The sequence below is a fragment of the Rhamphochromis sp. 'chilingali' genome (assembly GCF_963969265.1).
Source record: "Rhamphochromis sp. 'chilingali' genome assembly, chromosome: 4".
Classification (NCBI taxonomy): Eukaryota; Metazoa; Chordata; class Actinopteri; order Cichliformes; family Cichlidae; genus Rhamphochromis; species Rhamphochromis sp. 'chilingali'.
Window position 1 is genome coordinate 27,903,390 of NC_137948.1, and position 22,456 is coordinate 27,925,845.

General features: G+C 40.9%; 3 protein-coding genes across 6 annotated transcripts; 2 read left to right on the top strand and 1 right to left on the bottom strand.

Moving 5' to 3' along the window:
• Positions 1-437: 437 nt before the first annotated feature.
• tmem154 (transmembrane protein 154) lies at positions 438-9,069 on the bottom strand. 4 transcript variants are annotated; one of them, XM_080880701.1, is made up of 9 exons: positions 8,813-9,053; positions 8,036-8,092; positions 6,034-6,090; positions 5,843-5,860; positions 5,450-5,611; positions 4,280-4,334; positions 3,872-3,948; positions 3,180-3,222; positions 438-1,432 (listed from the first exon to the last, which is right to left on the bottom strand). In XM_080880701.1, exons 1-8 carry the CDS (start codon positions 8,904-8,906, stop codon positions 3,191-3,193), a joined length of 552 nt encoding a protein of 183 aa, XP_080736827.1. In that variant the 5' UTR covers positions 8,907-9,053; the 3' UTR covers positions 438-1,432; positions 3,180-3,190. The 4 variants fall into 4 exon arrangements, with proteins under 4 accessions (XP_080736827.1, XP_080736826.1, XP_080736829.1 ...); XM_080880700.1 differs by having other exon boundaries at positions 5,843-5,863; positions 8,813-9,049; XM_080880703.1 differs by lacking the exon at positions 8,036-8,092 and having other exon boundaries at positions 8,813-9,069.
• Positions 9,070-13,082: 4,013 nt separating this feature from the next.
• LOC308395009 (lymphoid enhancer-binding factor 1-like) lies at positions 13,083-18,177 on the top strand (the record flags this gene model as incomplete). Its single annotated transcript, XM_080879663.1, has 6 exons — positions 13,083-13,307; positions 13,673-13,824; positions 13,913-14,069; positions 14,229-14,336; positions 14,451-14,665; positions 14,788-18,177. 5 exons carry the CDS (start codon positions 13,083-13,085, stop codon positions 14,565-14,567), a joined length of 759 nt encoding a protein of 252 aa, XP_080735789.1. The 3' UTR covers positions 14,568-14,665; positions 14,788-18,177.
• A 104-nt stretch (positions 18,178-18,281) lies between these two features.
• tma16 (translation machinery associated 16 homolog) lies at positions 18,282-22,295 on the top strand. Its single transcript, XM_080879750.1, has 7 exons — positions 18,282-18,419; positions 18,505-18,608; positions 18,895-18,932; positions 19,032-19,116; positions 21,192-21,340; positions 21,443-21,485; positions 21,689-22,295. Exons 1-7 carry the CDS (start codon positions 18,417-18,419, stop codon positions 21,876-21,878), a joined length of 612 nt encoding a protein of 203 aa, XP_080735876.1. The 5' UTR covers positions 18,282-18,416; the 3' UTR covers positions 21,879-22,295.
• The last annotated feature ends 161 nt before the right edge of the window (positions 22,296-22,456 follow it).

Sequence of the window (22,456 nt, forward strand, 5' to 3'; positions counted from 1 at the left end):
GTTAAGTCAGCGCTGACACTATGCGTGCGGTGACAGACAGAACTGCTGTCTGGAAATTTAATGGGAAAGAGGGAGAACAGGAGGGGGAAAAGTGCTGTGAGAGACTTCTTTCTCATTTGTATTCATTGCTTTGCATGGATCGTCTGGCCTCGCTCCCTCAGACCTTCCTGTGGTATAAATCCCATCAGCTTTTCACAAGTGTCCATCAGACAAACAGAGCTTGTAGATGGAAACAGGAGAGGCTCATCAGTGGATTCAAGGCAGTATGAGCTAAAGCGGAGTGTAGGCCCACAGTGACAGAAACACGTGTCTTATTGTGCTTTAATCTGCTGTTATATACAGTTAGATCCATAGGTATTTGGACCATGGCATTTTTTTTCTAACTTTGCCTCTGTAAACCACCAGAGAAGATTTTAAATCAAACAAATAGCATGTGATTAAAGCACAGACTTTCAGCATTTAATTCAAGCTGTTTAACCAAAGAGGATCAAAAGTAATTGGAAAACCAGCCATCAGTTTCACACCCAGGTGATTCCAAGTGTTGAATGCCTATTTGGTAGTTTTCCACTGTCCAAAGAAATATTATTGCATGTGAAGTGAAGGAGGCCATCCATGGCTGAAAAACCAAAATAAACCTATGAAAGAGACAAAAGGCTGAATCAGAGAAGCTGTGTCAAATACTTATGGGCCTGAATGAACACAAATGTCACCACTTTAAAGTGGTGCAATGAATGAAAATGTAACTTCAACCACTCTGAGTTTCACTAACATGAAGCTGAAAATAGGAAATCATGTAATGTGGTCTTGAATGTGCAATTTTTAGGTAAGTGGTGCTACTTTGGTGTTCTTTAACCTGACTTTCTTCAATATAAACAGCGTGTGGATATGGGCGTAACAGGTGTTGGTGTTTACGAGCAGCAAACAATGATAAAGCAGCAACCATGCTCCTGGTGGTACCACACAATCTCAGCTTGTTACAAACCTTACTGCACTGACTAATGCCAGTGGTCAGGGGAGGGGATGCTGTAAGTGTTGTGCAAAGAAGCAGAACTGTGAAAAGAGGTACTCGCTTAAAAAAACACAACCCCCGAGCAAGCCAGCTCTCCAGTGGTTGCTTTAAAAGAGCTTTAGCCATTGTTGCATCGAGCTACAGTTTCATTTATGACTTCACGGGCTGCATATTTTTCAGCACAATGGCTAAAACATTAGAATCACACACAGTATAAAAAGAAAAGCAGCTTTCTGTGCAGCGCTACATGTTTAGTGTGTTAGAAAAAGAGGCGCTAATTAGCCAAAACCACAGGCTTCAGCTGGGTTTGTTTTTACAGGTACTTAGTCATAAAAATGAAATGATTGCATCTGGATTATTGCTGGTGGAGGAGGTTCAAACATCAGTGCTGGCTTGCGTTGTGTTGACAGTGTCTCCTTTAACCTGCAGACAGGGAATCATGGGAAAGAGAAAGAGGTAGACATGTCAGACTTAAAGGTCAACCTTCTAAAATGTAACTCCAGTGTCCTGTGTTTGCAGCTGATGTGGTAAAACTGACACATTCGGGTAGTTTTTCAGCTGATATTTGGGATCAAAAGGGTTTAAATTACAGCATAATTCAGCCCAACTCCATCTCTAGTGTGCCACATTCACTGACTCACAGTGCCGTACAGTCCATCACAGCCTCGCTGCACACATGGTAAGCACTGGTTCACGCAGCGTCAAAGAAGGATCACTAATCACAAACCTCAGACTCTGGCAGCAACAAAACAATAAAACCTTCACTTCACAGCTCCTCTGCTACCCGTGAGCTGAGCTGGAAAGGTGATGATCCCACACACGACTAAAAAAAACATAAGTGTGAAAAGTCAGAGCGGAGGTGCTTAACTTGAAAGCAACGTTTGCAGTGGCCGATATTCATCCTGTTTTCCTGAGCATATTTGGCAATGAATCTATTCTTGTGTAGAATAAAGGTTTCACACGCTTTAGAACCAAGCATCTGCATTTTGGTGTTTTTCAGCTCATTGTTTTGCTTCACAAACATCAGAAACTTCCTGTTTAGCTCTGCTCTCAATGCCTTTCACAGCCTCCGTTCTTGCTACACACTAACCAGAGCTTCATATTTGAGTGGTAAATAAGCTGATGAAGAGGTCTGGTATGAAGCTGTAGTTGACTGAAGCACCTAAAAGCATCTACATTCATGGGCAACATAAATGAAGCCTGCAGGATCCTCGAATTAATCACTAGGTTAAAACTGGTCATGAGACTGGTTTTCGTCTGAATGTCACAAAGGTTAAACTTATTCTAGGTTATTTTAACAAACTTGCTTTCAGCAACACTGCATATGCTTTCTTTTCTTACTCCCAGCCACCATTGTGCCCGAGTCACCGTGGAAATTCACAGGTCTGACAAACAGGGCACAGCTGCCACGCTAGATGGCATCGCATTGAGCAACCGCAGCAACACCAACATCACATTTACTTCTGTTTTGAGATCTCTTGTGTAACCTCGTGTGTACAAAGTGCCTCCTAGTTGAATGCAAGTAACCTCTAGCCCTTGTACAGCTTTGGAAATAAAACCCTGGGAAAAAGCAATGTGTAAATGACGTTGGTCAACATTTCGCGGAGCGGACCTTGACCTCGCCTTCCCGGCTCTTCCAGTAAAGGAGACTATTCCAGGGTTGAGTTGCACCACACTTCCACGCATGCCTGTTGTAATCACTAACAGATGTTAGTGGTGTTTGCGCTTTCAAACATGTGCAGTGACGAAAGGGTCACAGTTCATCAGTCACAGCTCTGCTGAAAACCAGCTCGTGCATCACAACAAACAGAGGCTGGCAGCAGAGAGGAAACGGCTTGGAAACACTTTTTATTGCCCGAGTCAGCTGTTGATCTGTGTTGTGTTAGCATTGTTGTGCAACATGCTATAAGTAATTTGTTTGCGCAACGCTCTGTGTTTGTACTATGAGAAAATCAATATTAAGTGAAGTTTTGTTAGTAGGCAGCAGGAAAATGTCACTCAAAACTCTACACTTCTTCATGCTTGATCATCATTTGGTTTAAAAACACATTTTGGAGATCTAATGATCTAATATATAAACAAATCCTAAGTGAGGTTGCAATTGAGAGAAATTATTCTCAAAATAGTCTGTAAATGTTAATAACTTGATAATATGCACAGGTATGCTCACCTTAAATTCAGTTACAGACATTTAGAGTCCTCTGCAGTTTCACCTATGCAAAGAATTCAAAGAAAAGTCATGAGATCAGTCAGTGTGGAATAAAGCAACTTCAGCGTAAGAAGCTCTGCTGGAGATTACTTGATGTAAACAACAGCGACATCTGCTGGATAAACTGTGGCACCTCCTTCACGCCTCTCTCAAACCAGCTGGGTCTTTCCCTGTGCGGGTGGCTCTCCACGTTGGTGGAGTGGTTGCAAAAGTCTGAGCACCTGTCACTGCACTACACTATGATGCTCAGCTTGCGTTTTATCTTTCGGTTGAACCAGTTTTTGTCTGAGAGCATTACTGGCACTTTAGCTCCAGTGACAGTGGCAAGACTTTTTTTCCACACCCTAACTCATGTCATGACTCACATACGATTAATGGCATGTCAGTGACCTTCAGGACAACCTCCAAGGGCACAGCCTCCCTCGCTGGGGCTTAAATACCTGTGACGCTTGGCCAGTTGTTTCAGAACTGACAGAGTCTCTTGGTTAAGAGACAAAAAGAAGACCTGGTGCCTTCTTTTTAGTCACTCGACACCACCAAAACCTGGATGTCAGTGAACTTCGACGTATTTCTTTTGTGATCTGTATTTCTATCAGATTCCTAGCCACAGTATTTTTGTTTCCAAATTCTCTTCTTCATCCAGTGAAACCTACCATCCTTTTTCATCCACTCGTCCAACTCTTCCATTTCGAGCTCGAGTACAGAGGGCACGTCCTCTTCAAACATCGGCCTGAAAGACGCAAAGAAGGACTGAGAGTCATATTTTTTTTCTTTCTTTTGTATCATCACATCAAATATAATTTCAAAGGACTTCAGAGCCACATTTTTTAATCTTTAATAAGTCGGACTTAAATAAAAAAGAAAGACGTGTTTGTAGTATTATAGTAAAAGATTGCACAGAAGCCAGGGGGTAGTATATGTTTTCTTTACAGCTCTCAGTATCATTCAGCTGCAGCCACAAGCAGGAAGTTATTCTCACAAAGCGCTGAACATCGAGATGATATCAGTTCTTTAACAGGTTCAATAAGCAGTTGTAGCAAAATGACATGGGTGACACTTACATCGGCACCTTCTCTGTACTGGATCCATCCAAATATGGATCTTCCTTACTCAGGTCTACAAGCAGAGAATATGCAGCAGTCAAGGCCGCAGTCATAAAAAAACAAAAAAACAAATCAGATAATCTGTACATTGAATAATAATAATAATACATTTTATTTATGAGCGCCTTTCAAGTCACCCAAGGACACTTTACAATAGGATAAAACACTTAGTAAAACAATGGCAGAATAAGAACAATAAAATACAAGCACAAGATAAAATGAACAAACAGTGGATTCACAGTGAATATGCAGATTTGAACAGATGAGTTTTGAGTTGGGATTTAAACTGGGGGAGAGAACCAATATTTCTTTTTCTTTTTTTTTTTTTTCCCAATATTTCTTATTTCAGGGGGCAGAGAGTTCCACAGCCTGGGAGCAGAGCAGCTGAAAGCTCTGCTTCCCATGGTGGTGAGGCGGAAGGAAGGTACAGTAAGCTGGACAGAAGAAGAAGAACGAAGTGAACGGGCAGAACAAGTGGTGGTTAACAGGTCAGAAAGGTAAGAAGGAGCGAGGTTATGAATGGCCTTGAAGGTGAGCAGAAGAAGTTTGAAAATTATCCGCAATTTCACAGGGAGCCAGTGAAGTTCCTGAAGAACAGGGGTGATGTGCTGGTAGGAGGGGGTTCTGGTGATAATTCGAGCAGCAGAGTTCTGAACCAGTTGAAGCTTATGGAGGGATTTTTGGGGGAGACCGTGCAGAAGAGAATTGCAGTAGTCATTAAAAACCACCAAACACTAAATTATTTCAGATACTTCAGTCTATCACCCCCAGTCCTTCACTTTTTGTTTGTTTTTGGACTTTTTGTTTTTCTCTGTGTACAGGCCTTCTAGATTCCCTGCACGTCTTCCCTGCCGTCTGGATTTCTGTGGATGTGTGTGAGTGAGCATGAGCATTTTGGAGTGGACTTTCTGAGTGAGTTGTGGATTAAGTTGAAGCTCCACCCCCTGTGTTATCTGTCTCACTGTATATATGTATATATCCTCACTTGGTGTCACATTGTAAATAAACCCTCACCTTCTCTCTAAACTTCAGAGTCCTGCGAGTGAGTCCTCTGCCTAATAATCTGTGACACCAGGATTAAGTGAGAGAAGTGAAACTTTAAAATATTCCCTCCTCTGATTGACATACCTGGATTTCTCTTTTGTTTGTTCCACCTGCGGTTGATGAAAATGCCACAAACTATCATGCAGATGATTAAGACCACCAGCACTGCAGGGATAATGATAATGATGGGGTCCAGGCCTGATGATTCAGTTTCATCCATGGAGTTTTCATCTATTGATGTGGCAACTGTGGAAGGAAGACAGCAGTTTAATCATTCGTTTCACCCAGGCCTCATAACGGTCTTAAAATTTGTTCACTGGCATAAAAATATGCAAAGAGGGGATTTTCACAGGAATTAAAACCATGGGGCATTACTGACATTACATTCAATTCAGCCCAGTGACTACTACAGTTGCACAGGTGATAATTAATGCAATCATTACTCATGTGGTAAAAGAAGCAGTCAGTTATACATACCACTACCGGAGGCACTGCCTTCTGCATGAACCCCGAGTAGAAACAACCAGAAATTGTGAGATGGTTTCATCCAAAATGAAAAGGGAGCAAAAACAGAACAAATGATGATAAAAAACAAAGCAAAGCATCATTCACATGTAATGATGGGGGGAAAATGATTTCATGTAAAATAAAAGCTGCTGTGGACCCACCGTACAGAGTCCCATTTGAACTGGTCTGATTGATGACTATACTGGTGTCAGTAACAACTGGGAACAACAGAAAGAGCAGATGTGTTCATACTCCTGGACAAAAGTATGTAGATATCCAAAAAGTGTGGTTGCTAAGCATCTAAATTGAAAACCAAATACAAAAAAGATGCTGTAGTAACATCATAACAGTTTTTTTTTTATTGTAATATGAAAGAAACAGAGCAACAAAGAAAAACCTAATATCGTAAAGCTAAAAATATCCAATATCCAGATTACTGCTTAAGTAAAAGCAACACAATTACCCCAATACGAGGCCCGCTTTCATTTTTAGCAACAAAACGTAAGTAAAATTTCTCTCTTTGCAGAAACCCGAGGATGTGTTAAAAAAAAATAGTGTTATTGTTGTCGTCGCTAGAGTTGAACTAGGGTTCAGGCATCGTTCAAAGGGTCACAAGATAAATGCGAGGCGACTGCGGGGAGAGGAAAGAAGAAGAACGAGGTTCCATACCATTTCCTGAAGCTGTTTTTTATGATGTGACACATTCACTTGGAGGTTTGTGATGATTTTAAGTTTATATTGGGCAGGAAATTAAAAAAAAAAAATTGTTCCATAAGCTCCCTTACAAAATTAACATTGATGAAGTCCAAAGATGCTTAAATTCTTAGTAATTTTAGTTAATGTGTAGGCAACGCCTGCACAAGTAACTGAAAAGCACTCTCAAAGTAAAAACAAATATATTTAAATTAGGCAGACTCCCAGAGAAAATACATTTATCAGAGCTAAAACCATAAACAGCAGAAATAAATTTTAAAAAAGAAACGAAATGAAAAGAAAAAGAATACAATTCTGTGTTAATTTGAAAAGCATAAGCCCCTCTCCTTCCTCCTTTACAGTCACTGAATGATTCATGTCATGCTTTCGATTAGTGTTGTACATTCTGAAATGATTCAGAGTATTTGAGGGCAGGGACGCTAATACTCTGAAATTTTGTAAGAATCGCTGGCTGCATGGGTCATGAGACATTAAAGCGTGTTGTGTTGTCTCTTTCGTGGGAAACGCTGATCTAAAAATTAGTCACTACAGCTTTAAAATAAGTACAGGAAAGTAAAAGCTACTTTAATACACCTTAGTGGCAGAAAAAAGCAATAAAATGGCTGTATTGATAAGTAGAGGCACGCATGAGTCTCTGAGTGAACATCGCAGAAAAAACAAAACACTTGTAACACATTAGAGGAAAAAGTCATAAATACTTGCGATTTTAAAAAAAAATTCATATTTTGCAGACGTTCGCCACAGTGTTGGAGACTCTGGGATTTTCCCCCATTCAGCGAGGTGGGCACCTGACGTTTGGTGGTGAAGTCATGCTCACTGTTGGATGTTTATCCAAGAGAACGTGTTGAAGTGGGTGACAGCGTCTGCAGAACTGCAGCTGAGTGGGCTGATTAATACTGAAACACCGTCACATGGTGGGATTTCTTTCCCCTCTTTGCAAGTTCAGACTTGTAAATGCTTAATTTACAGCCCAGCCCACAGGCTCAGTGCAGACCTGAGGAGAAGTGATTCTTTAAGGATCTGGAGGAGAGGGGAGGGCTCTCCTCATTTTTGTCCAAAATTTCAGTGTAAGTGCACTCAGGAACTCCAGTACGACAGAAAAAAAGATTAAAATCCACACCAATGTATATAAATACATTGGTGTTAAGTTCTGCTGTAAACTGATGCATCAAATAAATGCTTAAAAGACACATAAATTGAAGTAAATTTTAATTATATTATTATAAGATATTGTTTCAATAAAGGGAATTCAAGGCAAAGGTTATACATATATGCGCGCAGGTTACTCTCTATGGTGATCTTATGAGCAAGTATCTCTTTTTTAACTTCAGGCCTTCAGTTAGAGATATCAAGATATCAAGATTGAGACAAACTAAGACATCTGTTTCTCAGAGCACTGACAGAAAAAACATGTCCACATACTTTTGCAGCATATTATTTACACCTCACCTGTGGTTACTGTGTCATTCCCTGACCCGCTTTGTTCCATTTCTTCTTGGCCAAACCCTGTATTTGGACACAGCTCGTTACTTTGTGTTGGGGAGCTGTTATGTCATTGAAATTGGACGGCGAACACTTGAAAGTAAAGCATCTGCAGCATTTCATAGCAAAAGTGAAACACACCTGGGGCTGAAGACTGTTACTTCTGCTTGAGTTCATTGGCAACATTGTGAAAAACAGCGAACCCGAGTCAGATCGCACAGGAACTCAGCACTTCCGTCTAGTTTAGTCCAAATGATTGCAAAAAAAATCAAAACTGTTGCAAAACCGAGGACTAGGAGGTGATGATGTTGAGCAACTGGTTTAAAGCAAGTTTGCCACTCAGTAAAAAACAATAATGTTGTGTTGAAACTGTCCTTTTCAGAGTGTACTAACTGTAGACTGTGACGCCTGTAAGAGGCAGCTTTGGCTGACCTTGTTATAGACTTATAAAACTATAAAGACAGGTAACTGATTTCTACACATGGCGCTCATCTCACAGTCAAACCTGTGACTCTTCTAGCCCTATACTGTCAATTTCTGCTTGTTACATTTTAACTATAGGAGAAGTTTTTTTGATTTTGAAAGCGTGAGCAATAGGAGCCTTTGATTTTCAGTCAAAAAGACGTTCTCAGAGTGCCCCAAAAGAAAAACTGAAGCGCACAAAAGGCAAAAGCGGGGAGGAGGCAGGAAAGCGGAGAGCACTGCTTTGTTTGAAAGTAAAGAAACTAATGTCCCCGGTCCTACCTGTCCCAGGCAGCACAGTGGTCAGCAGCAGCAGCAGGAGCAGGGGGACCTTCACCCTCGGGGTGCTCATGTTACCAATCCAAGAGACAGACATAGTGCCATTGTGCGCCCGCTTCCTTCTGTACTGTCACAGCATCGCACTTCCTGATATGACTTAACGTTAAATAGAAGAAGAAGAAAAACGATTCTCTGTCTCACTCGCACACCCTCAGACGCTCTGAGATGTGATGCAATCAGCTGTGTGCTTGTAGCCACACGCCTCATGGCATTCTTGGTGGTTAGGTATGCAGCTCAACAGAGTGAAGGGGGAAGCTGAACAAACTTTAAGGAAGGAAAAAAGGAAGAAAAGAAAAAAACAGGTGGCGTGAGCTCTGCCAAGAGAAGAAAGCTGTCACCGAGCTACCGCATTAAATGATCCAAGTGTGAAACTGCTGCGTGTCTGCTGTGTCCACTATAGCTGGAGCTTGAGCCACTGTTTGTGGTGAAACACTGATCATGAACCTCAGGGTCATGCTGCCTTGGTTATCAGTCAGCTGCTGTGGGTTCTTGGCCTACTTTAAAAAGACCACAGTTTCTCTTCTCATCGTTAGAAATGCGACGGTGATGTGTTTCAACATGACGGCCGGGCTTTGCGATTTCCATCAGCTTTATCTGTTCAGATCACCTCAAGAGTCACGTGGGGATAAAATGTATACCACAGAATTACTGTTCGATTCCCATGAAAAGAAGAAGAATGAGACTCTGTTAGCACAAACAAGAATAAATGAAATGATAGAAAATGAATATCTAATTGAATATAAATGGACATAGAGAAGTTGGGCTGCATGTTTTGAGCGTTCTGATATAAATGTTCAGTAAAATTTTCATAATTATGGTTTGACATGATATGAAGTTAGCACAGGTTTTCTATTTGAGCCTGACTGAAGAAAAGTAAATGTCTTATCAGATTTTACAGCCACGAGTCAAGAATCAAACCCCTGCAAACCTCATGGTGCTGCTGAGAAGGCTTCATCCTTATGGGGACAAGAAAGTCTGCATTGCACCCACTTGCTTCCCAATATACACAACAGTGCATACACCCACCACATCACCACCTAGTAGAGTTTTCAGCATTGAATTGGGGGAATGGGTTGTGTTTTGGGGTTAAAATAGATGTGCTCAACCGTGTGAGCCTCGTGTTTGAGACTGTTTGGCCCAAAAACCTTGAAGACCAACAGGTGTAGCTGTGGCTAAAAACCATCGGTGTCTTCAATAAATAAGTCTTTTTAAAATTCCTTACAAAACAAAAAGCATCTGTCAATTTCGTCAGTAGTCGCTAAAAAATATTTTTCATGTATCATTTTAGCCAGCCAGAAGGCTCAATCGGGCCCCTGCATAGAACTTTTGCAGAAGTCTTCTTCTTCGTCTTACTTATTTCTTAATAAAATACAAAACCAGAACTGTTTGGGTAATATGGTGGTGCAGTTGTTAGTGCTGTTGCCTCACAGCAACAAAGAGTTCAACTGGGACCATTCTGGGCAAATTTCCCTGTTTTATTTTTTTTTTGTGGTTTCCCTCTGGGTACTCTGGCATCCTCCCAAGTCCAAGGACAGGCAGTTAGTGGCGTTGGGTTAACTGGTGATTCTAAATTGTCAGTGTGAATTGTTGTCTGTCTCTCTGTGTTAGCCCTGCGTCAGATCAGTGATCTGTCCATGGTGTACCCGCTTTGGACCCTATGGTAGAGAGGCAGAGAATGAATGGAAATGTGCAGGAAAATTATTTTTATATCTCAGGAGGTTGTTTGAAAAACCTACCTTCAGCTGGTTTCTTGCCTCCGCAGCAGGTAGCTTTGCATGTTTGATGTGGCAGAGTTTGACCCTTCCTGACACAACACAAAAGATACAGGTGGTTTGAATCAACAAGAAGCAAAATGCTGATGTTTCACACCCCTGATTTAAGACTTTACCAGAAGCAGTGCTTAAAAGGCGTGCATTAATGTGTTTAACAGTGAGCGTCTTTTCTTGTTTTGTTTTGCTCTTCAGGCCAAACCGATTTCTCATTAAATGCTTATTATTATTATTATTATTATTATTATTATTATTATTATTATTATTATTATTATTATTATTATTATTATTATTATTATTATTATTGTCTATAAATCAGTACTAAAAATTTTGGAAGCTTTTCATTCTTGCAGATATAGACAGCTCTATTATCTGCAGTTCTGGGTTATCCAGTCTTGCGCTGTGATTTGCTTTTACAGCATTGGCAGTGAGTTTGGGATCATTGTCATACTCAAAAACAACACTTTGGCCACCTAGATGCTTTTCAGATGGCATTGTATGATAGATAAAAAAAATCTGACTGCTCTTGGCTGTAGATACTCACTGTTGTACCTCTCTCCTGACCTCCTCCATACATACTGACGAACCAAAAATCCCACGTTAATTCACAACTGATTTCAATCCAGTTCTTGTGTAATCTGGAATACCTCAGCCTTAAGATACCTTAAGAATCTTGTTTTGACTGCTATACACTTCACTGAGATCATTTCTGATGAGTTACCATTGAACAACAGGTCAACTGTTTCAGGTCAGATAGATCTTTTTAGATGAAGATGACTTTCAGACACTGCTTATCTGCTGTGGGGATTTTAGGCATGCTACTTGAAAATAGTCAGGTACAACTGGACTGAAAATGAGTGAAAAGGCAGCTAGTGTCAAAATAAAGACCTTCAGAAAGCCTGGAGAACTAATGCTCAAGAACACTTTAAAAATGACAAGGAAGTTTGGCTACTTGGAAATAAAATATATACAGATATTAGGGTTGGCACAAGATCTTTGCACAGTACCTCAAATGGTACAAAAACAGGAAAACTTATGATCTCTATTTGTTTCACACAATCAATACAAGGACTTTACTGAGAATAGCCCGCAAGCTTCTGGCACTGAGCAAACTGAAGCTAAATAATGTTTCTGCTGAAGAATCGTTGTTTTGTGATCCTTTTCTGTGAGAAAGGAGCCATCGTGTTCACATGTGTCTAATCATCCGTGACTAGCGTCTCTTCCACAGAAGCGTTTACGTATACCATGAGTCATACCATCAGTGCCACTCTGTTTTTCACTTCAGTATTTCTGTTTCTGTTAATAATTCTATTTCACTATTTTATAGAAATAAGATTGCATGTGTTGTTACTTTTTCTAAAAGAAAAATCTCTGGTGGAGACTGAATGTGTTTTGTAACGTCTATAAGCAATCTGTGGTTCCACCCAAGAGTCCATTTGACTTCAAAATATTTCACAATAGGCCACATAAGCAGAAAAACAAAACTCCACCTCAGGGATCTACAACAGAGACAGCTGCGTCCATAATTTGTTGGACAAACGTTTTTGTAGTTTCGCCTCTGGGGCGAGTTGAGACCAGTTAGGTTTGCCTGAAAAGATCAGATATGATGATGGGGAACAAGACTCTGTGTGCCTGCAATGCATTCATTTTCAAAATATATTTCAGTCCATAGGTTTTTGGATAAACATAGTTTTGGTTGTTTTGTCTCAGCTCAACAACACCACGATGAAAAAAAACAACTTCAACATATCTAACCAAATTAAAAAAACACTGTCAAAGAGGAGGGCATATCACTGTCAAAGTATAACCAGGCTTTCTGATACAAACATTTGGATTAGCAGAAAACAGTGAAATCATGCACAAATGCTTTTTCTACCATAATAGCCCCATGAGTGGGAGGCTCAGAAAAACTGCCCTGGGGACCCTCAAGAGGGAAATCCAGCCATGATGATGACTGTGGATGAGTGAACAGTGAACTAAGTAATTCACAACATGTAAAAGTCTGAACAAAAAGTGCAGTAGTACTATCAGAAAAAGTACACTTTAAAATCTGATTGTGTGATATAACAAATTAAGAACTAGTGATTATATGTACATGCAGACATTTAATGATAGCTGCAATAGTTGATAGTTTTGTGTATTCATTGGTTTGAATGTTTTTACATTTTTCAGTTTGGTTTCAATTAGTTTACAAATACAACACATTTAAAGGTTGTTGAATTTTTAATAAAATCAATATAATATTTACATTTGATACTGATTTTAACTGGTAAGTCACACAATAGTTGTCCTGGGTTTAGTTGTGTATTATGTAAGGTGTCAGTCTCTGTCTAACAGAATCAAAACCTCCTATGTATGTGTGCCACAGGATCCCAGACAGAATCAGTGTCTTTCTTCTGGCCGAGTTCAAATAAAAAACGCCACATAAGCCCTGTGTCACGAAAATGGACACCAGGTATGAAATACAACAGCAAACACCCAACCCTCCACCTCCTCCTCCTGTTCCTGCTGGACCATCCGCCTCCCCTCAGCTAGCAGCAATGAATCATACTGGAGAATCTTTCCTGGGATCAGCTCCATCTCTGTTTCAGGAGCAAGCTCCATTGATGGTCACTCCCATTATCCCGGTGGAAGCTCACCTCCTCACTCAGCCAGGAACTGATGGCCAGGTGAGACAGCCAGAGGTGGTGGCAGGTGTTTACTGATAAAGGTGCTTAAAACTGTCAGATACTTCAGGTCAGATGAAAGAAAAATTGTTTTTCTGCTGCCACCTTCCTTGTATTTTACCTTTGTATAACTGTGGTGTGAAGCTTTGCTGATCAGTAAACTTAATCACTGCCTGTAATTATAATTCCAAAAATAAGTGAGGAGCGCAAAGTGAAGCTATGTATAAATGTAGTTTTATGCACATGTTCTCCTCCCACTGATCACTTTGTGTTGTTCATGCAATCTTCTTTGAATCTGGTGAAGATTAAATTACCAAAGTTTGAATTTGTCCACACGTACATGTTTCTGTGGCGCTTATCATTATTAGCCTCTGAAGTGCTGGACTAAGTGTCAGTATCGTGGGGTTTTAACCTTCTCCCTCCCTCCACAGAAGCTACTGTATCAGTGGCCTGTAAATGTGATCCCCAAAGCACCACCAGACACTGTTCTTGCTCCTCCACCCACCAGGTCCACTCCAAGGTAAGTTTGCTGTGCTGCTTTTTCTCACCGTCCTGCAGGTTTCTCACAGTGTTGACATGTGCTCTTACTCTGTGTTTTATCCCTGTAGAAAACAACCGCGTCAATCCCATCAGGATGACGGACGCCCTTCTATTAAGAAGCCACCAAATGCCTTCATGGTCTATCTGAAAGAGCAGAGGCCAAAGGTGGTGGCTGAATTGAACATGAGTGGGAGTGCAGCTGTGAATGCAGTTGCGGGAGCGAGAGTAAGTGTGTAACTAACTCTACATACATTTATGGATCTGTTCGTGTTTTGTGCTCGTGTTTATGCATGTGTACCAGCTGTCCTGTAGTAATGTGTAGTAACAGTGTAGCTGTGCATTTGTATATGCTGACAGTGTGTTCCTGTGCTCTTCTGTCCACAGTGGAAGTTGCTCTCAAAAGATGAGCAGGCGAAATATTTCGATCGGGCGGAGACAGAAAGATGGCGTCACACAAACGAGCATCCACAGCGGTCCACCAAAGACAACTACGTATGTCCAAAGTGCCAGCATTCATACATGTGCCTGTGACTGCACTGAATGATGAAACATTCACATCGGAGAGTTTGTATCAGCTCGTGAAGATTCTAATGTGTTTGTTTTTAGGGCAAAAAGAGGAAGAGAGTCAGAAATCGGAGCTGTACCACCGGTGAGAGACTATTTCTGGGAATCATGGCGTTTCCTTCGATACATCCGACCTATCCTTCAAATTCGGGGAAATGAAGGAGCGTTTGTCGGCCGCATTTGGAGCAGCCTTCGAATTGGGACAGCCTTCAGCACCTGGCTGTGACATAATCGGCCTTCAATTGCAGCCTTCGAAGGTAGTAGCCCCTGAATTGGGGCATAGTTAAAGATAGCCTTCCTGAAAAAATTCATTAGTGTGTTTAACAAAGGCTTGAACTTGTGACACAGCATCACATAAACTCATCACCTTTTGTCAAAGTAACAGTTGCTGACTGGCTAAGGAAGCAGGCAGGGAGAAGAATCTGTATCCCTCCATGAGAGAGAGGAAGGGATCACAGCTGGTGAGTTTCTATTGTCGCACAAAAGGACATTTTATTGACACCTGTTCTTTGCGGTTAACCAACATCCAGCAGTCATAGTAGGGATAACGGCAGGCAAAATTAATCAAGCATCCCTACATAGACTTCTGCTCAGCGCTAAATTCACCTCTCAGATAGTTTCCCATTCACTTTGAGCACTCATAGATTCCAAAGACAAACACATTTTGGGGCTCAAACCAAAGCCATCAAGCTCAATATTCCTTTGGGGGAGCTGCCAGAAACACTTCACTTATCCACATTAGTATCTACATTCCAGATATCACCCATCCTACAGAAGTGGTAGCTCTCATTATCAGCCAACCACTCCAAACATATTGAGATGCATCTCTTTGAAGCCCCTGGTATTAGGACACCCTTCATTAAGCAACCACAATCCTCACGTGGAACAAAAGCTCTTCTTCTGGTTCAAGCAACGATTGCTGTGACTATTTAAGTCACAGCAATCGTTGTCAGTCCTGCGTGCTGCACAACAACATTCAATATTTAGTATTTACTGTTAGCTAGATTAATGCGATGGTGCTGTGTTTATTATGTCGCCCTCGTTTTTGCTTTTTCTCTCAACAGGTGATCTGGGAGATTTGTTTCCTTTTTAAGTGTCCTTTCTCACTGTCCCCCTTCATCTTTCTTTCTCTCTTTCCTATCCCCCAGCCATGTCTGTAACAACTGAAAATAAAATGAAATAAATAATAACAACAAAGGTTGATCAAATGGACCAAAAAAGCAAGGCCGTGATGATCCACTTGGCAAAGTAAATCCGTTGGGCATCTTTGTTGGCTTTCAGACATCAGTTCTAACAGCTACAACAACAACAGACAGGTCCCTTTGCTGTTGCATTGATATTTCGAGGTTTGAACAACATTACTGTTAAAAATAAATACCCATTACATCTGTTTTTCTCTGTTTGTTTTTTTGTTTTTGTTTTTTGTTTTTTTTTTAAAGTGGATTTATGCAATACTTGTAATCTTGTTCATATCAGTCAAGGAGATGGATAGAAAACAACATTCAAAACCCAACTTGCTCATTTTGAATACTTAGTAATGCCATTCTGACGCACCAACAACTCTGATATTGGTAAATGACATCATCTGAGACTTTCTGAACTAGTTTGTGTTTACCTTTCTTGAAAAGATCTGGATCTTTTCCAGGAACCTCTCTGAGAGTCAGTCTGTCATTCGTCAGGTTTTCCATCACTTACTGGAGAACAAATTGTATGTGAAAAGTGAGAAGTTTAAATTTTAATCCTTACTCTATCTTGTCCCTTGGCTGTGTCGTCAAATGATCAAATTAGCACAGACCCCAGCCAGAGTCCAGGGAGTTATGGACTTGCCCTGAACCAGCTACCAGAAAACATTTTCAGTGTTTCCTTGGCCTTGCCAATTTCTACCGTAAGCTCATCCGTAAACACAATAAGATTGTACTGCCACTAATGTCAGGGCTCAGTTGCCAGCAATGAGAAAACGGACTTGGCAGAGAAACTGTGGCTCAAGAGTTGGCTGACTGGGGCACTGAAACAGAGCGAAAAGAGAGTCAAGGTGGTTCTGAGAAGTGCGAGCAAAGTCCAGGTGAAATGTCTAAAGTCTTACCTATTTGCAGGTAGAGTGAGCTGGAGGGGAAGGTCTTGGTTGGAGTGGTTGTGGTCTTGGTGGGTCCAGTGAGGATTGATCCTGAGGTTCCAAGCAGTGAAAGGGGGGCAGGCAGGTGTGGATGGATATCATTCAGTGAGATATTACTGGCTTTGATGGAGCAGAAGTGACCAGCATCCAGGTTGGAGAAATTATGGTAAGATGGAGAGAGTATGTCCATAAACTGACAGAGAAGACAAGAGAAGGTACTATGGCACTATGATTAACACAGGATACAAGTAGCTGCAAACTAACATAGGTTAGCAGACATTCTGGCAAGGGTTAGTTGTAAGCGCTGGTCTTAAGTACTGCCGGTCTAATCAGCTCCAGCTGGAAGCCCTGGGAGGAGTGATGATGACCCAGAGGAGCAGCGCCAGGCACTACGGAAAAACACTAACTCACCCAGACCAAGCAGGAAACCACTCTCACCTCTCCAAAGTTTCCAATCAGCTGGCATGAATCTGCTCAGAAGGCTTTCAAGAGACTTAAGGAACTGTTTTATCACATCTGTGTGTGTGTAATAAATCTGCAAGCGTAGGAGATATTAATGGTTGAAAAGTCTTGACGTCTTGCTCAAATCACTGAATTTACACACAAGTCATCAGTTTCACATCACTCAGCTTTTAAATTGGCTGTTTCTTTACACCCGACTTTTGCAATACTTCTCCCACAGCAGATCTGTGCAGCAGTTTGTACTTGTGTGGAGAGAGTAGTCTATAATTGAGAGCTCATTAACCCAAGTCAGACTCAATGCTCAGCAAGTACCACCAGGTGTCTTACTCTTAATGGAGTATTATCCTAGTATATTATTATTTTATATAAGTAAATGAATTCTCCCGTCACTACTGACAGAGAAAAAAGACTGTGGCAGAAAGGCATCCCACCTTATTAACTGTGACTAGGCTTGGGAGACAGAGCTATTCATACATGGTTAGTCTGCTTACTCACATTTCATAAATGCTTTAGTGTGATAAAACTTACATCGACCATATTTTTCTATTCTATAAAAATCCACGAATGCAGATGCAAAATTACAAAAACAAACACACACAAAAAGTATAACTGTCCAAAAACTTATGGGCCTGCCTGTAGCTCCAAAATGAGTGCATTTCAGGCAGACGGAGGCTCGCTCCTCTCCTCATATCCAATCTTTTCAATGAAGCCTGCAGTGCAGGGGGAGTCCGACTGGTCTCAACTGGTCCCACTAATGCCGCTGCATTCATTCAGCACCCGTGTGGACATGAATGTTGATATTATAATTTCCTCTTCTCTACAGATACTTATTCCTGAGTCAAGGAGTAGCACCTAAATCTTGCCAAACACAGATATAGATCAAATCAAGTACACTTGTTTTCTCAACAATAAACGCAATATCAGTATTGGAGTGAAGCAGATCCAAATGTCTGGGTTTTACTTAAAAAATGGATAAGAAGGAGAATAAAGCACCATTCTTTATCATTTTAATTTTATTCATGGAGTGATTACTTTGCGTAATTTAGCTACAGAATTTGTAATGTATCCATATTTATTGTGCAGTCTGTTTCAGTGTTTACATTTCTTTAATTATAAAAACATGAAGAGGAAAAATTCATTAATTTTCATTAATTTCTTATTATATATACGTGTGTGTGTGTGTGTGTGTGTGTGTGTGTGTGTGTGTGTGTGTGTGTGTGTGTGTGTGTGTGTGTGTGTATAAATTTCTCAATTTATTTTTGATCGCATCTTAAAATTGTATTATTATTAGTAGCAGTAGTAGTAGAGGTATCTCATTAAGTTGGAGGAACCTCTCTAGTTTCCCCGCACGACGTCCGGATTTAATTTGAAGACGGACCACTTCCGGTCCAGCTGTCAACAGACCCCGCAGCACACGTGTTTCCACAGTTAAAATGGTGAGTATGTTGAACTGTGGGGTTTTCTGTTTGTGTAGCGTTAATAAAAGGCCTCTAAATGATCGGAGCTCGTCGTGTTTTTTAGCCGAAGATTCAGAGGGGAAAACCTGCGGAGAAAGTGGTTCATCCGTACAGCCGGAAGGCAGCTTATATGGCCCGAGAGGAGTGCAGACTTAGGAGGAAAGAGAGGTTTGTAGATGGCCGCAGAGATCAGCTCACCTTAACGAATCAATAGCATGTTGTTAGCCTCACATTTGAGCATTGTGTTAAACTCTTGCCATGTCTCCGCCTCCGCGCTGCGAGTCTGCAGATGCAAATACGAGCGTGGCTCCAGGGACATGTTATTAAATGTAACTTGGGCTGATTGAGACACTTCATCCTGCCTTGACAGTTTTCTTTAACCTCTTGTGTGAAGTAAACAGCGTCTGTGTGATGATTTAAAGGAGGTTTAACTGGTTTCTTTCTGATGCTGCAGGCAAAAGACTGAGAAAGCTACTCGTCTAAGCAACATTGGTGAGAGCAAGCTTTTCGTTCATGTTATTGCAAGAGCAAAAAAGAAAAAGGTGTTTATTGATGTTTTCTTTCCTTTTTTTCTTGTATCTCCAATCACAGGTGAGAAGCTCTTGTGGTTTCAGAGTGAGCTGGATCCAGCTAAGGCGACTTACACAAAAAAAGACGCCTGCGACATCATTGAGAGGTTTGGCTCTGGGCTTATGTTCATTTTGAATTTGGAGTACATTATTTTTCATTTGGAAGTGCACAAACAAAAAGAGAGAGAGAGCCCGTACATGCATTAAACTGTGAGCCCATCAGTCAGTCTGTGAGCTGCCCCAGTCTCTGGTGAGAGTGGTTCATGTTTTCAGGGCTGAGACTTCATCATCCATCAGCTGGCCATTGTTTACAAAACGCTACATGTCATCAGACAGCAGGTGATGATTTCATTTGGGCAAATAGAGCCTAGGGCTGCCACAAACGATTATTTTGATAGTCGACTAGTCACCGATTATTTTTGTGATTAGTCGACTAATCAGATCATCATCCATTGGACGTAAAACTACAGCTTATTGCACCAGCAGCATCTGCTCTTATATAACTATCATTAGCTTACAGCTTTAAGTGTTTAAGGTATGTGCTAACTAAAAATAAAGACAAGATGATAGTTTATTAAATTTTAATGAAATTTGCAGATTGTCTCGGTGAAGTTTAATAAACTCCTTTCTATCTAAAATATAACAGGACACTGGAGTAAATTCTGGAGCATCTCACACTTCTGATGATCAGTTGTCTGCTTGACGTTTATTCAGCTGTGTAAAAACTATAACTTTAATCTCAGCCAAACCGATTTACTCAGGAACAAATAAAATACTAAAAAAAGCCAAACAATAACATTTTTAAGTTATCTCAGTGACTTATATATGTTTAACCTGAGTAGCGAAAGACGGCGGTGGGTTTGAAAACGATTTCGGTGTTCTCACAGGCTCTAGTTAGCCTTGCCCCCGGCTAGCTATCCAGCTATTCGCTAACAGACGTCTCCGAAAACGTCGGCGCGCTTTTGAAAATATGTGGTGTCTTGATAAACTGAGCAGATATTTGAGGTTTACACAGCTACATTCTTGCCTGAAAATATGTTAAACGTTTATTTTGTGACCCAGAAAGAGTAATATTAAAACTAATTAGCTGCCGCCATTGTTGGAAACTGAGCTGGGCTGCGCTATGAATTCTGGGACAGAGCTACTTCTTCTTCGGGGTGTAACGGCAGCTGGCATCCTTGTACATGCAGCGGTGCCATCTTCTGTTTCAGTCCGTTATTACACTCTTAAATCTTACTAATTATTCCTGTTTCTTTTGTGATCTTACAAAGCTTCAAACGACGCATCGACTATTAAATCAGTCGTCGACAATTTTGATAGTCGACGTAATCGTGGCAGCCCTAATACAGCCCTCGTTTTATTCTCCAGCCTGCATGAACCCAACCCCCTCTACCATGATTGGTCGGTTCCACTCCGACTATAAACAGAAACCATCACCTTCAACAATCACAACCAAAAGTTTGAGCCGTGGCGTTAATTTTGTGCAGTTTTTATTCGAATGTATTCCTTTTTATGTGAAACGAAGATACAGATCAATCATATGTGTGTTTTATGAGTTTCAGAGTCTTTTGTGGTCACATAAATAACAGTTTAAGCAAGGAATTTACAGCACTGACTTTTCTTCATAACTTCTGCAGTTCTCTATGGTGTGCTGGATATCCATGTCAGGGGAAAATCCTGATTGTGTTCCCAAGTCGATCAGTTTGTCGCCAATAAAAACATCTTAAAAGACCAGCTTCTTTTATCGCTCCCAGAACAGTTTGGTGACAATCTTTGCATTTTCCAGCACAAAGGAGCACCGTGTCCCGAGGAAAAAATGGTAATTAAGCGGCCTGAAGATCATCAAATTAACTACCTAGATCCTAATGCCACCATAATCTAGTTACAGTCCTTGAACGTGAACAAGCAGAACCCCAGAACCTGTGATGAACCTGGAGCACTGATGAGCCAGGAATGAATCGCAATCAGTCAGGATTTTGCCCGGACACTGATATCCAGCACACCACAAAGAACTGCAGATCTCATGAAGAAGAAGGTTAAATACTGTAAACATTGACTTTATGCATAAATTATATTTTTCCCCCAATGAAAGTGTTTTAAACTCATGAAATACTTGTATATGTATCCTAAAATAAAATGAAGCAACAAAGTGTATGAACAGTAGTATGTTTTCTGTCTTCAGATACCTCCACAGATTTGACTCTGAACTTGAGCAGATTGAACTCATGAATGGGATCAAAGGTCGGCAGGGTCGTCTCCATGGCGCCAGAGAGGCCGTAATCAAACAGACCATCGAGCGAGAGCGGGCACAGTTTGAGGGTGTCGGTTTCGGTGAGTCCTTGTTTTTAAAAAAAAAAGAAATAAAAAAGAAACGAGTAATTTATAGACACCTCTGGCTGTAAAACTGTCTGATCCTCTGCTGCGGTGTTTCAGAAATCCCCGACATCATCAACGGAAAACATCTGAAGACCTTTAGGTGAGTGGACGAGCTTTAATGAGCTAAACTCAACCTCTTGTTTCTCTTTGTTTGAGAAGATGTTATAATTATTCAGCTTCCATCATTTCACGGATTGGCTGATCAGCTGATAAAAGTGCATACATGGACTCTTAAGTCTGAACTTGAAATGATTCGATTTTGAAGACTGGTCATTAGTATTGTTGCATTTTTAAATTTTGCAGAGAGTGGACTGGGGACCTGAAGAAACTTCCGAATATTAAACTGCGCAAGGTCTCGAACAAAAGTTTAGAGTCAAAGAAGGAAGGAGAGGAGGAACACGAGGGCGAGGAGAATCAGGAGAATGATGATAATGAGGAAGATGGAAGCGATTTGGACAGTGAGCAAATGGATGAGATTTCAGACTCCCACTGAGACTCTTCATGTTGGACCTGCTGGAGTATTAAGACTTTCAGCACACTTAATGTGATGTGTGAGAAAATGCTGCTGCTATTCCTGGACCGTCCACGAGATGGTGCTACAGCCTCAAATAGCAAAGTCAGATTTTTTTTTTTCCCAGTCTGAACTCCTGCTAAAAGTTTCTCAGTGACTTCACACCAGCCTTTCAGAGGTTTCTACATTCATCATTTATTGCACAAACAAATATGCGTTTCATGTAACCAGAATGCTCTGTTTTATTTAGAAAATAGCGGTTGCGGTGGGTTTAAGACACAGAGGAAACTGTATTTTCTGTGAGGTGAGAAACCAAATCGAGACTATAAAAGTGGTCATGTGTGAGTAACAGTCGCTTTGAGTAGGCCGACTTTGTGTTGGTTCGAATCAAGAGAAATGCTCATAATCTAATGTAAAAACATGAATGGGGGGAAACCATGAAAGCTCTAGTTACATCGACATATAAATAAAGGTTGTCCAGCTCAGGACCTCCGAAGCTGCAAACGACTGGGCTACTGTAGACTTTCTATTTTAACAAATAATCTGACGATAACTTTCAG

Excerpts from the sequence above, each read along its gene's own strand:
- tma16 (XM_080879750.1), top strand. Across the intron at positions 18,609-18,894 it reads AGACTTAGGAGGAAAGAGAG|GCAAAAGACTGAGAAAGCTA; the intron begins GTTTGTAGATGG and ends CTGATGCTGCAG. Across the intron at positions 18,933-19,031 it reads TACTCGTCTAAGCAACATTG|GTGAGAAGCTCTTGTGGTTT; the intron begins GTGAGAGCAAGC and ends CTCCAATCACAG.
- tmem154 (XM_080880700.1), bottom strand. The coding sequence starts at position 8,906 with ATGTCTGTCTCTTGGATTGGTAACATGAGCACCCCGAGGGTGAAGGTC. Across the intron at positions 5,864-6,033 it reads TTCAAATGGGACTCTGTACG|AAGGCAGTGCCTCCGGTAGT; the intron begins GTGGGTCCACAG and ends GGGTTCATGCAG. Across the intron at positions 3,949-4,279 it reads AGTACAGAGAAGGTGCCGAT|GCCGATGTTTGAAGAGGACG; the intron begins GTAAGTGTCACC and ends TGCGTCTTTCAG.